Source organism: Eretmochelys imbricata, chromosome 7 (genome assembly GCF_965152235.1).
Source record: "Eretmochelys imbricata isolate rEreImb1 chromosome 7, rEreImb1.hap1, whole genome shotgun sequence".
Classification (NCBI taxonomy): domain Eukaryota; kingdom Metazoa; phylum Chordata; order Testudines; family Cheloniidae; genus Eretmochelys; species Eretmochelys imbricata.
In genome coordinates this window covers 22891189-22906142 of record NC_135578.1, presented here as the reverse complement: position 1 = coordinate 22906142, position 14954 = coordinate 22891189, and the positions used below count along the sequence as shown (strand labels likewise).

The 14954-nt window shown below is 47.4% G+C and overlaps 1 protein-coding gene across 1 annotated transcript in view; it reads right to left on the bottom strand.

The window, feature by feature from the left end:
- The window catches only part of PODXL2 (podocalyxin like 2), a 37715-nt gene that overhangs the window by 7649 nt on the left and 15112 nt on the right, over positions 1 to 14954 (bottom strand). Inside the window, exons 3-4 of the mRNA XM_077821468.1 lie at positions 4312 to 5228; positions 2702 to 2776 (exon numbers count right to left, since the gene is read on the bottom strand). Coding sequence (XP_077677594.1) covers positions 2702 to 2776; positions 4312 to 5228 — 992 coding nt within the window. The remainder of the gene's footprint in view (positions 1 to 2701; positions 2777 to 4311; positions 5229 to 14954) is intronic.

Here is a 14954-nt window from a genome sequence, read left to right as displayed (position 1 = left end):
GTTTTGAAACTTGAAGTCAAGTAGAAAAACAGTCCAGTCCTGCCTGCCCAAGAGCAGCATCTATATTTGGCAGGGAATAGCCAAGGATTACACCTCCAGTCCCCTGCACTTTTGCTTTCACTTTTCATCTCCTTCCAATGGTTAAATCTCAATGATTGCAAATGGCAACAGAAAGAGATGAGAGCTATTACATACAGCAAAATTGCACTTGTGTAGTACACGGATGAAATGGGAGAGAGAGGGATGATGACTGAGGTGGATAGGAAATGAACCATCACAAGCTTATTTTTAAGCGCTGATGTTCTGAACTGTAAATGTTAGTTGTGACAGAAGCACTTAAAATGGTATGAAGGACAAACAGTTCTCTGTTTGAAGGGGCAATGCTAATGTCAGGAGGCTTACTGAAAGGAACATATTTCTTATACCCCTTTAGAAAACTATCATTCATTCTATATATTTACTGTTTCTGAAACAAATTCTGCAGGGGTGTCATTTTCTCTTTTTTAAAAAGACCCATGTGCATAGATCAGTGCTCAAAAGCAATCCTGCAAGAACAAAAAAACCACGCTCAGTCCTGTGCAGGGACCTATGACAAAAAAAAAACCAGATACACAAAGAGGAGAAAATATTTAATCAGAGAAATATTCCGTTTCAAATTTCTAAAGTAATCATGTATTTTAAAAATCAGTTTAAAAATCACAAAGGACAACCTGACCCTGTCCCCTTGATAACTGGTCTTCAAGGGTTTGATAAATGGCCCGTGGGAGGTTCCAAAGGTGAATGGGCCCTTTTACCAGAGATACAGGAGGGACTTTGGGTTCATCAATTAACTGCAGCTTTCAGGGATTGATGGGTGAGTATTGGATTAGCAGAGCACTTCTGGTTAACAGACACTAGAAAGCAAACAAGATAAGGGGGAGGCAGGGGAACAAGAGGAAAGGCACTTAAAGAAGATTTAGTGACAGCATGAACCATTTACTCTGGAAACAATGAGTCTTTATTTGCAGAATCATCAGAGAAACGTGAGCAGAGACATCATACTCCAAAAGTGAGGAGAGGAAAAAAGTCTGGGTCTTGGGATCAGACCGCAATCTTGCCACATCACTGCATGACTAGGGAATGCAGTGTTACCTCAGGTACTGTCCTGCAGCTGAGATGGAAAACAAAAAGGCTCCTTCCCATCTGGTGGAACATCCAGGTGGAAATTAAAGATCCCAAACCTGGTGTTTAGGCAGTGTTCCTACCTGCAGTAAAATCGGTTCTGACCTTTCGGGCTGAATTGGAGCTATTGCTAAGCTAAGAACAGATGCTGTGCTTGCTTCCCCAGTGACTGCACTGTGAGCATAGAACTCAGTACTGCATACTGGTTTAGAAGGTATGAGTGTGAAAGAGAAATATGACCTAGTAGTTTGAACACTGGACTTCTACCCAGCAATTACTATGGTCTAAGTCCAGATCCGACACTGGTCAAAACACTTTCGCTGCCAACTCTTTTCCCATCTGTAAAATGGGAATAATACTAACCGTCTTCCCATGGGGGTTGTGACCATTAGCATTTGAAAAAGTCTGGAAAATGAAAATGCAGACCACGGGCTAAATATTATAAACCCAATCTCTATCCTTCTGAATGGATGGGCTTGTGGCTAAAAGCACAGCATTGCAAATCTTAGATCTACTCCCAGCTCTGCCACTGGCTCACTGTGTGTCCTGAAGCAAGTCACTTCACTGCTCTGTGCCTTAGTTTCCCCAGCTGTAAAACTGAGATAATGCTTATCAACAACACTGGGCTGTGGAGAGGCTTAATTCAATTAATAAAAGGAACACTGTCAATTTAAAACATCACATTTCTCTCTGAAACTATTATATCAAATCTAGTTACAATGAACATTCAAGATCACTAAAACTGAAATACTGCAAAAAGCTAATTTCAGATTTATACTGATGATACACAAAATGTTATTGAATGGACATATCATTGTTCTCTTATTTAGCCAGTTAGCAAAAGAGAAACTGACTCACTGAAGAGACCCATCTAAATAGCAGAAAATAATCTATAAAATGTAAGGAATACTTGTATTTTAATTTCAGGCACTCCTTAGTACTTAAAGGGGGCACTCTACTGGAAATTGGATTTAAAAAACCAGTCAATTAAAATAATTCAGTTTTAAAGTGTCCCATGAATTTCTGAAAAGTAAAGTGCTTTGAGATCCTCCAATGGAAAGTGTGCTGAACATGTATCAAGTATCATAACCCATGGAGGATGGCCTCAGTCAAGGCTCCCACTCTCCCTACACAAATTTCTAGTTATGTTGACTGAGAGACAAGAGGGACAAGTGAAGGCTACAAATGCAGAACTTGCAGACACCTTTTTAAAACCCCATTGAAGATCATTCTATGAAAAACTGGGTTTATACCTAAACCTAGGATCATCTTGATTCCACTATCTTGCCTGCTAACCCAGAAAAAGAAGAGGATGGCAAATGCACACAGAGATGCATGCAACACACAAGAGCTGCAGTTTCTTGACAGCAGTGCTGATGCTAGGATTTGTGCTGGCCCTAGAAAATGTCCTATGAATCCTACGATAAGTCACACTAACAAATATTTTGCTGCCCTGTATAGCAGAGCCAGCCCCCACGTTAGTATTCTAGCTATTTCCCATTTACTCTCATTCTATTCAAGTCTCTTGTGTTTGACTTACGCAGTCGATGTTATCAGACATGTTCAGAATGATGTAGTTTTTCCCTGCCAGGTTACTCCAGTCCTTGCAGATCACCTGAAAAGACAAGATACATACAGCTGGGTTTGGAAGGAGAATGCAGTTTCCTGCAAAAGGCACAAGAAGCTTAAGCACAGCGACTGAGGGGCTGTATTGTACTCTGAGAGCAGGGATTTGAACTCTTGGGAAAGTTCTGGAGGAACTGCATATTCTCCAATATGGAGGGGATTCTCCAAAGACGGGATACTGGAGGACATGTCCCATTCTTCAGGCTGTGACATACATGCATAGAAAAAAATGTCTTCTTTTTCATTTGAGTGCTAGTGGATTTCGGTACCCTGTTAATCCACAGAGCAGGGACAATACGATCAGTGGCCGGGTAAGCTCCCTACAGGCTGCCATGCCCATCAGCCTTGCTGTCTTGAGGCTATCTAATGGTGTATTCAGTCCTTGGCTCCCTTACTGAGAATAAGAATGGGGGAGGGGACAGGCAATTAGAGCTCACTGCCAGACTTATTTGTGTGATATGGACACCTGTTTACTACGTTATATCTTCCAAATGGAGCTAGACACTCTGGTAGCCGGATCCGCTGTTTAGGTGCCCTGCCTATTATCACAACAGAGACTCCATCCAAAGCAGCTCTGCAGGCAGGCCAAAATGGAGCCCTTCTCCTCAGCTGAACTACTAGCAGCTGCCTATTGTTTCAAAACGAGACTTAAAGTGCAGTTCAACAGCCATCCGATGCTGATGACTTGGTCACCTCCCTCTCACTACCAGCCTGCGTGGCCCTGAAATTGGCTGAGCTAGTGGTGAAAAGCTCTGGATCTCTTTCTCCAGTCCTTACACCATCCAGCCCTTACAGAAAATTTTTGCAACACAGGAGAAGCCTCAACAGATCTCAAAGCAGGTGCCACTGCACAGCTACCCTGCAACTGCACAACCACCTGCAATCTTACTGTACTGCTACCTTGTAACCTCCACCCCCATCTATCTTGGCACTTAGATGGCCTCTATATGGCCTCTATGGCCTCTACCATAGCATCTGTGCACCTCACAATCCTATCCTCACAGCCCTGCTCTATGTGTCCTGCATCTGTCCGGACACCAACAGTTGCAGCACGGGTAGCGATGCAGGTACTGGTGGTGTAGGCACCTCCCAGAGGTGTTTGGGGCTATTCATGCACTTACATTTCCAATAATGCAACCTAAAGAAATATAGCTGGACTTGAAAGGAGCTAGCTTTTAACACTTTCACTGCTGTTTTCTGCCCAAAGGTCACATTGGTTAGATACACACAGACAGCAGGGTAGAAGCAAAACGGTGTGGGTGGGTTTCTTGGTGCATTGACCCGCACACACACCCAGTACCTGAGGTGTCTCCACAATGTGCCATGAAAGAGGGAACAATCCCCTACAACCTTTAGTGGGGTCATGGGAAAAGTCCCAGCAACTATTTCCACCAGCCTGGCAATGGGGAATTTGAAAGCAGGGATAGGTAAATATAAGTTAATATCCACACAGCACTAGGAGAGGAAGGGTTAATACCCAAACATATTCCATAATGAGTCCCCCTCCCTCCCACCATGGGATACCTGTGCCGAGTTCCAGGGCAGTCCTGTTGACAGCACAGCCAGGTGGGCGTCCCCGGTCTGTGGCACAAAGCTCCGCCCTGCTGCCATGGTCTCGGTAGCCGGCTTCATGCCATTCCGAGAAGGGGTTGCAGCTGGCTCGTCAGACCCATCCAAGGAAGCCGCTGAGGAGCTGGCATTTGGGGGGCCACCACCACTACCAGAAACAATCTTGGGATCTTGAGGGCTGCCTGTTACCTCAGGAACTTCCTCTGTTTGCTCCATTCCAGTTAGCACTGTGGGCCCCACTTGCGCCTCTCCCTCTCCTACTGTGGGCTCAATGAGCTCCCCTCTCACTGGGAGCTCTGTGGGCGCCACTCCAGCTCCCACCAGGGTCTGTGTGGACTCTGCTGTTGCCATGGTCCCTGCTAGCTCCACTCCAGCTACCACTGTAGCCCCAATATTTCCTGAAGTCACCTCGATGGCATGCTCTGCGACACCTTGGGATCCTGCAGTGGTGACCGACAGGATGGAGGACACAGGCAGCAGACTCGGCCCCATGCTGCTCCCTAGGTCAAAGCCCGAAGAAGTGTGCTCAGGAACAGAGGCCTCCTCTTGCCTTTCTACAGCTGCCTCAGTCACAACGCCCAGTCTGCTGGAGGCTGTGGAGATCAGGAGGGAGAACAAGGAGTCCTCCTGGCCAGCCGCTTCTGAAGACATGTCCTTTGGCCAGCGAGTCTGGCTGCTCTGTTGCCCTCCCTTAGACTTGTTTATGGGGAGCAGCCCTTCCTCTTCCTCCAGAGCACCGGAGAAAGGCGTATGTGGGTCAGGCTCCATGGAATCCGATGACAGCTGAAGGGGGGCAGTTTCCCAGTTGTCTTTAACCTGCGTCCTGTTTCCGTTGGGCAGGGCCTTATGAGAGGTGATTGGAAAACTGTAGTCTAAAACAAATCCAAGACACTTCAGTTAGGAGTCTATCACGAATTATCATGAACACTGAAAGACTGGGGGATGAAAGCAGGGAGGAGGGAACGAGCCCAGGGTCTATCTATTTAGGGACACAGATGACGGAGGTCGGAGGCCCTGTGAGAGTGTCCTGGTGTTTGCCACCAAAGAGAGAAATGGGTTCATTTAATAGAGTTAAGTTTATATGTTAGTGAGAAGAATGTGATTGGCAGATGCAGCTTGTGCAACAGCAGTGCAAGCTTCCTATGCATTCACGACCCCGGCCTGGAGGAACCCTTTGAGGGACGACAGAGGGGTTCAGACTTCACAGCCCCTTCTGTACCAGGCCTCTCCGCTGAGCCTGCCAACCCAGGGGCCAATCAGTGCCAGTTCTGTTGGCGGTGTTCATGAGGTGGGTTTGCATGCACTAGGAACTAGGCTGAGATCCTGCAATTCATTTAATATGGGGGCCCTCAAACAGATACCAGACTGTACCGCCATTTAGCCACTACCAAACTAAGGTGGAAATTATAGAGATTTAGGGGGAAAGGAACAACAAAATGATAGGCCTGATTCCGCTCTCAGTTACACACAGGTAACGCCACTGAAATCTGGATTGACTTGGATGTCACTGAGAGCAGACTCTGGGTCAGGAAAGCACCTCAGAGCATAAAATCACCTCACAGATGGTTCCTGGGTTCCCAAACCACCAGGTTATTGAAGAAGCTGTTTAGCCATAGGGAATAAAGGACAGAGACAGGGACTGAGCTAAAGCCACACATCCCCAGCCGAAGGCTCACTAACTGCAGCATGGCGCTGTTCTGGTAGGCCAGCCTGTGTGGTGTTTTGAGGGGAATCCAGCAGGAAAATCAGGAATATCAGGGTGAGGGAGCACTTGGCCTCACAGCAGGAAAATCAGACCAGTCGGTGGCCCCTCTTGGAAGCCCAGCAAGGATCTATGAGATGTCTTGGACTGACACAGTAGCAGCAAGATCAGCTCCTGACAACTGACAGGCCACACCCTCCAGCCACACTCATCCCTGATGACAATGGAGACCCACCCGGGATGAATCGGTCTCTCCATCCTTATCAAGAAGCTGCCAATAACAATGCTGCTGAGTACTGGGCCCCCCTTCTGAATAAGCCCCATTTCCCCCACGCCTAGCGCGGTTCATGCTGGGAGCCAGAAAGCAGTCTTGCTGCAGCCAGAAAACACAGGCCCTCCCACCTCCTTGGGCTGTGGTTATTCTTCATAAATAAATAAGTGATTGTCCGACATCCCCAAGCCCGTGTTCTTGCCTGGCTGCCAAAGTGGATGCTTCATTAAGCACGGTGGGAGGCAGCCGTCTGGATGCCTTACAGTGTGCGTCCATGAGAGGAGCCTCCGAATGACAACCGTCCCCAAACCACCGTTTACTGCTGCTGCGTCTGGAGCTCAGTTCAGGGGGGAGAGTGTGTTGTCAGCAAGAGTCGCTTGGATACTCCATAGCAGGTAAAGCTCTCTGTGATGCCCAAGCAACTCATCAGTCTCACCCCCCATACTCCCAAAGCAGGAAGCAAGTTGATCCTTTCGCCCCTAACAGTGACCACAGAGGTGTCACAGACCAATTCCTTCCCTGGTGGTTGATTTATATAGATCTCCCACATCAGTAACTTTACATTAAAATCAGCCCCCAGCTCTCCCTAAGGCTCTTTATATGCCTGTGATGGCTCAGTGCCCACTCTCCCCACTGTGACAGGGAGCTGGTGACTTTCTCCTGATGACTTCCTTCAAAGTGAAGCCAGATCCTGTCAGGCTCCTCCAGGGTGCTGTTAACTGGGCTTCCATGGGGCCTCTCCCACCTCTGGCCCCAAACGAGGCACCGGGATCTATTGTCACTTGGGCCACTGGAGCTCTTAGGCTCAATCCGAGCTCTGAAGGGCATATGACATAAATCCATGCTACTAGGCAAGTGCCTCTTCACTAGCAAACATGCTCTAAAACCCCTGAAACAGGATCAATAGTCTCAAGAGTTCCAAGGGCCAGAGGAGATGGTTGCTACCTGAAGGGCTCCCCACCACTGCTCTTTGGCTAGCAAAGAGGTGTATGCTCTGTCATCCAAGGTGGCTGCAAGAGCAGTGAGCTAATGCCCAGGCAAAGAGAAAACCTCTCTCTGGCTGCAGTCTGGAACCAGCCTTTCCAAGTGCCCTCATTTGAAGCTAATCGCACTGTCGTCATCCGCCTGTCTGAAGATATGCAGCAGCCACTACCTCACTAGCCAGAGGCTGGTTAATGGCAGGAATGACCATAGGATTGAGGGCACTAGGTCAGGGAGGACTAGCGCACCTCACCAGGCTCTCAGGCTTCTGCTGCCATTGAAACACTTGGTATTTGCATTCCATACAGTAGCCCCATTGAGAACTGTGGGAATCGCGCCTGCACAGGTGCACTGTGGGTGAGGAGGGAAGGGCTGGCCTCCTCCTGAAGCGTAAGGCACTGGGCACAGTCAGAGATGGGACACTGGACTACGAAGACACACAGCAGGAAAGCAGACAGATTCCTTGCACAGGGTTGGGACTGGCCAAGTAGCAAGCAAGAGCACTACTCCCTAACAGCTGGAAACCCTCCTGGCACATCAGCCTCCCTTGAAACGCTTGCAACTGACCTTTTCTTAAACTATTAGAGCACCTGGGAATTAGCCAATTCCCTGAGGGTTAAAGCCCTCAAGTGATTGATTCAGCCTGCTTGCTCTCCTCTGAACAGAGAGCATTCAGGGTGAGTGAGCCCTCAGGGAAGCTGATGGATTGCAGCCTCCTGTCTTACCACTTAGATCAAAGCTGAGAGAGAACTGATCCTGCAACCTCCCAGCAGGCTTCTGTTTACAGGGCAGCCTACAACTGAAACCTGAGCTGCTTCTCTCCAGCAGTGAGTCAGTGAGATGGAAGCAGAGGCAGGAGTCCTCAGACTCAGTGCTAATCGATTTAACGTTTCCACTGCCCACTAGCACCACCTCCCTGCATGCTAAGCCCAGGGTCCTACTACATGTCTGGCCCAGCAAGAACCTGGCTCGGATTAAAACCTAAAGGTCCCTAAAATCCTGCAAAGAACTCTGTTCTACCAGTTACTTTACAGATGAGGCCCACATGGCAAAATTCAGATCTGGCCTTGGATTGTCCCTAAATTCAGGGGTTTTCAGATCTGGCAGGCACTGGTTTTGCCCATTATAAAGATATTTGCAGAATCCAGATCCCAATCGGGATGCAGACACCTCCAGAGTTCAGGGATCTGGAGTAATGGTTGAGCCTCTTTAGTTAGTGTACATCAAGACCTAGATCTTCAAAAGCAACTACTGATTTTAAGGTCCCCACCTGAATCACTTCAAAGGAGTCTGATTTTTTAGAGGGCAGGTGTCCAGCACCTTCTGAACATCAGGTCCCTGTAAGACACCTCAAGCTGAGCCCCCAAGATCACCTTTTCTTGTAGTCTGAGTCACAGAGCTTGGATGCAAAGAAACAGTCAGGTGATATCTTGTCCACCTCCCCAGTGTGCCGAGCAGCTAGACTGACCCTGCCCCCATCATAGTACTACTGAGATTTCTACAGTAACTGCATCCTGTCACCCTACATCATTGAATATGAAGTCCAGATTGACTCAAGTTACTTGCACTCACCCTGGCAAGGAGGTACTGGGTATTATGTTAACAGGATGGGTATTAGGTAGCTGGCTGCAATGCCAGATTCGTCAGGCTGGTTTATGAGTGCATCATATTTCAACAGGGAAGTGGAGACCTATTATGGAATAGAAGGATGCAAGAGAGAGGGGAAGAGAAGAGGTCAAAAGTGAGCAAGCTACAGTCTCATCATTAACCCCTTCACAGCTAGATCTTCATTCTACCGACCGTGCTGCTCTACTCTATGGGCATTCCACTGAAGTCGGTGGTAGATTAGATCATACCTGGGTACATACGGCCATGTTCAAAGGTGAGTTTTTCCTCGTGGAAGGATCTACTACATGTACCAGTAAAGAAGATTTAAGAGACAATAGAGCAGCACAGCAGGGTGAGCAACACAAAAAGGCATGGGACCCCCAGCTGTATCCCAGAGGAGAATGGCACAAGAGGACAGCATGTGGAGAGGTCTGCAACTCCAGTTTGAGGATGCTAACATCTCCAGGTAGCAGGGCTTACCCAGTCTGGCTTGGGGCCCTGCTGCTGCCTCCATTTCACCTTCTTCCCCAGTTAATAAAGCTTCACACAGCAGGTGCTTTCTCAGTCACTCTCCCCTCTTAGGAGTTTGGTTTATTTTGCTGAAACTTTTTACTAGGGCAACGTTACAATACAACGTTAACATACTGCACCGTACATCACTTGTTCAGGATCAGGTTAGTATTCAGAGAACCTGGCTAAAGATTCTGGCTTCCTGGCTGGGGAGCCCTGAGTACGCTAGAAAGGGTGACCCCATTTCCAAATACCTGTCCTCTTTTTGGCATTTCTCTTGTGTATGTACTTGATGTGAATGCTTTTCCATTACAAGAAAGGAGTCTGGTTTATTACCAAAATTCAAAACACAAGTTTTCTCTACCCCGTTTTCCTAGCTGGCTCCCACCCTTGACAGAGGAATCTTCCCTGCTTAAGGGTCCCAGTTTTGATCATTGCTGAGGAACATCAAGTCTTTATACATGTGGTTGTGGTTCATTACAGTGGCATGTGGCACTTCAAAAAACCCTTTTTAATTTCCCACTTATTCCCTGTTTAACAGAGGCCATTCCTAGAGAGAGAAGATGCTGGGGTAACAGGAGAGACGGGCTGGACACTGTATTACAATTATAAATTCCAACTAAACAACCAGTGAATTAAAGTCTCTCCCACCTCATTGCCCTTCTATTAAGAACCCCCTTTCTTCTGAGTGCATTAATGGCCCTCTGCCACAGCTATCCCCATGGCTTCCCTCCAGGCCCATTGAAATGAGCCACCTCCCTTTCCAGACTGACAGCAAATCTACAGTTCTTAATCCCATCTTCAGCCAAGACATTAATGCAATGAAGCACCTGGTAAAGACCGTATGTAAGAGGCTTAGCACTGAGCAGCCCCCTGCCTGCACTCAGCTCTGGGATGCCGCTTGTTTACATCCTGGTTTAACGTGCGCTAACACGTTAAGTGACTCTTCTCGGAACAGACTCTCGGCAGCCAGGGAGCACAGAGCTGTCCCTGAGCCGAAGCTTGGGTTGGCCCAACGTGAAGTCTTGGCAGGGGAGGAACAGATGGGGTAAGTGGAGGATTTTAGAGGCCTACACTACCCACCACTGGGAAAAAAATCAACAGGAAGGGCAGTGGGACTGATTCTGATTGAACCTAAGAAGAATAATATTGATTTGTAATTCAGGCAGACACACCAGGGATGGATATGGCCCAGTGCAACTCCACTGGTGTCAATAAAGTCAGGTTAGTGGGGTTACACCAGGGATGGAGCTGAAGCCATTTTTTTTTAAAGCAGACCCTATTCTTCTTTCTTTTAAGTTAGTGAGGAAACCCCATTGCTTGCCATGGAGATGCAATGCATTAGGAGGAAACAGGAGGGGATGGAGGTCATTTGGGGCCCTGCTGCAGGCACACGTCCCTGCAGGAGTCACTCAATCTAATTTTACTGCAAAGGATAAATGAAAAAGTCTAACTCAAATGACAATTTGAAAAACTTCTGGTTTCCTCATTAGCTTTGGGGATACCAGGTCACCTAGCATTAACCAGACCAATGGTGGTGACCAGGAGGCAGTTGAGGACAGCTGGGGAGGGAGGCCATGCCTCCAGGTCCTTTAGTCTGCAACATGCTGTCATAATTCAGAGCAACTGCGCCAACACTCCTCTCTATGGTCGAGCAAGGGCACCCACTCTAGGCTTCCAGCTTCTCTGCCATCACCTCTCATGGGCAGAGACCTGCATCTCTCCCTCCTGATCACAGTTTTTCCAAGCAGCACAGTTCCCTGTGATACTGTGCGTTCCCCTGCAAGTCAGACTCCCTAAGCAGGCCTGCTTTGCTTTCTCCTCGGAGGCAATAAATTGCCCACATTTAGAAGGTACCACACAGCCCTTTCTAAGCAAGCACATTTATTCATAAGGTAAAAGCATTACATATTAAAACAATAAAATAACCTACATGGATACTAATAAGCTTACCAGAGGTCACCCCCCAACTCCAAGATGGGCTCTAGGAGGTGGTCAGTCCCTCAAACCCCACCCAGGGGTATTTCTGTGGTTACAAGTTCATAACACCTTTTGAACAGAACAAGAACACCCATGCATCTGTGAGTTACTTCTTCATACAGTTGGGTTCTTTGATCTTGGGACCCTGAGAACAGATGATGAGCAGACAATGGATTTCTCCCCAGGGTATAGCTTCAAAAGGTTGGGTCCAGAGGTAGGAATTTGCCTTCCTCTCCTCCCAAGTATGTCGTAGGAAACACACTCAAATAAAAGTTCATTCTTATCTGGCACATTGTTTAAAAGAGTCCTTTGAAGATCATAACACTTCCCAGGGTTTACACTAGTCTTGCCTCCACCCTTGAGACATTACACACAATCCCACAATAATATGGAAACATTTGCATTTTTAATACAATGAACTCATAAAACACTTAACCTTAGTTCAATTGGGTTTGTCCAGGACTTTACAGGAAATTGTCATATATGCACATGCCATGTGGAACACAGCACAGTTCATTCCCCTTCCCAGGCTTACAACAGGAGCTTGTGCCTAGAAGGAAAGGAGCAAATCAATGCTGTGTTACACACAGAGCTTTGCTGCTGACATCGAGAAAGGAGCTCCAACATTACAGGAGCACCTCCTCCCTCATCTACTTTCCTGTATTGAGCACCAGCCCTGCCCTGACTCTTCCTCCACTGGTCCCTCCTTGTGTGTTAACATCTGCTCTCCTTAAGTAATCCACCCCAGTGGTGATCTGCCTCCAAGTCTCTGCTCTGGTCCTTGGTCAGCCCTGTAATGTGACACGCACAGCACTGTCTTCTTCTTCCCTGGGCCAGGGTATCAGCTGCGTTCAGAAACAAAGACAGGGAAAAATGCCAAGCACATCATCCTCGAGGGGGAGTTTTAAACTTCACAGGCCAGATCCTGTTCTCATTGAAGTCAGTGACCGAAGTGCCAATAACTTCAGGTCTTGGGTGTACTCATCCTCTGGCTGGGGTGCTATATGTTCTACTGCATATACATATCAGTCACCCTAATATCATAGGAAGACCCCAATGCTTCCCAAGACATTCAGAATCATTTATTCATGCCTTGGAGACAATTGACAGCCACCATTCCAGCAGGAAGAACTAGAAGAGACTCATTCTGCATTTGGGAGAAGCAGAAAACCCTGGACTCAGTCTCCAAGCACCCTGCATTGAAATATTCCCCATTCCTTAGTGAGGCACTGGTATATTACAAATTCCCTTTACTTTTTTCTGCACATCCTCTGTGGGGTTTTCAAACTAAGCCAGATAATTAGTGCTGGCTCCCACACACACAAGAACAAGCAATGAAATACCTTCACACTGATCCATGACCCTGCACTAGCCCCCAGACACCCTCTGTGCCCCCCAGAATACCGGCCAACTCACTAAGCAAAGGCTAAAGGGGTGATGGCTTTGGTGCTGTGGTCTGAGACTCCAGCCACTACAGGGCTGCTGCCATGGTGTAAATCCTAAACCCCATCTCACGCACTGCCCAACAGGCAAGGACATGGATGTTGCTCCACTGTGCAGGAAGGCTGGATGCAGAGAAATCTTTCCCCCTCCTTCACCCCCCTGTGCTCTGCAGGCCATGTGCCTCAATGCAAATGGGTTTTGAATGGGAGGGGGTTTTGAAAGCAGGGCAAGGCAGAGTTACGGGCACACCTAGTGGGTCCACACATACATAAATCTGCCAGTCAAAGCCGCCTGTGCAATTGCTGCACTCATAGCTGTACAGCAATTCATCTGCCGCTCCTTGTCCTAAGGAAAAAGCATTCCAACCCCCACCATGTCCACCACAGAAACCCCTGTGCCAAGCCCCCTTACTCAGTATTTGACTCTACAAGATACATTAACTGATGGGCAAGGGATGTGCATATATAAAAGATACAGGAGGTGGCAATGAGCTAGTGTGGAGGACAGTGCATTTCAATGCACATTCTTGGCAAGAGTTGGAGGAGGAGCATGGATAAAAATCCAAGACAGTATGAGACAAATCCTGAGGTCCTTACTCAGGCAGGGACCCACTGAAGCCAATGTAAATACAGTGTGGTGTGGCATAAAGATTTTATCAGCAGGAGCGTGTTACCCAGGAGAGACAAAGCCACAAGCTGAGTAATGCCAGCCATCCCAAATGAGTACCAGGTGTTCTCTAAATGTCATGTGTTTGCCACAAAAAGCACACATATTTTAGGAAAGTTTGAGAACATTACAAAGAAATGTGTTGGGATTACATTTTGCATCCCTCCATCTGCAAAGCCACACAAAGGCTGAGCTGAGTCCAACTCTACAGACTTCAGAGGGAGAGGGAAAAAATGAACACAGCTTTGAAATCTCTAGAAATTTAGCCTCCATCAGACTGTGATTTTGAGGCCCAATACCTTTACACTTTACAGTGAAAGAAGCAAATGTTATGTGTCCTGTTACAAAGCTGGGAATCATTCCTTTCTAATGGTATCACCGACCCATTTCTAGCCTTGATTGATACTGGACCGCAGACCAGAACTGAATTTTCCCATCTTGGGCCTTACTCCACTGTAATTTTGGGAGGAAATGTTACATTTGGTGAATGAAAGAAACATTTCTCTGGCAGGTTGGTATAAAAAACAACAACAATCCATCACTCATGGGTTGGTATGTTAGAAGTAACATAATAAATGCAATTGGTTACACAGTTCCATAGGGAATCACATGGCATTTCCATCACACATGTGGCATGTATATCACACACTTGTAGGCCAAGTGTGATTGGGGAAAGCTTCCCTGTTTAGGGATGCTATTACTATATCCTTTATTATCAAATGACACACACCAGGTTTCTAATTAAATTTTAAATAGAAATGAGCTCCCAAGCTGCTGAATAATTCAAGGAGTTGTATTAACTGAGGTTCTGAGATGTGAGCTGCACAGAGCATTGGCTGGCAGAAGGCCAGCCCTCAGAAGTACTGCAGCTGTTTGGTGGTGAGTCGATAAGGACGTGTGTGTGTAAAGGAGAGCAAAGAGAGAGCATGTGAGAGACTCTGTGCGAGCGTGGGAAGAGGCAGGTGTGCTCTGAATGACGAGTGTGTGCATGGGATGAGGCTGGTTTTGGTGCTCTGTGTTTATTGCTGTTAATGTGCAAATGTGATGAGGGGCTAAGGTTCTTTGGCTAGATGTACAAGCCAATGGGAGCGTGAAGCTATTGTGTGTGCTTACACATGTGTGAAAGTGCTTCTGAATGACGACGAAGTGTGTTCTCTATACATGTGAGGCTGGGGGCTGAACATACAAGAGATGGGGGGAGTGTAAACTTTTGTGTATCTCACCATGAGCACAAGTGTGTGAGGAGCATCTGCATGATCCATGTGAGTGTCAGAGGGGGAGTGTGCATGTACAATGAGTGATGTGTAGGCGTGCCTGTGACTCTGTGTGTGCGTGTCACCATGAGTGTGACTAGGATATGTACAGAGCACAGTTAGTGAGCATGATGATTTCCAGTCCTGAGACAATGACAGCCATGCCCCAAGACGCATACAGGCT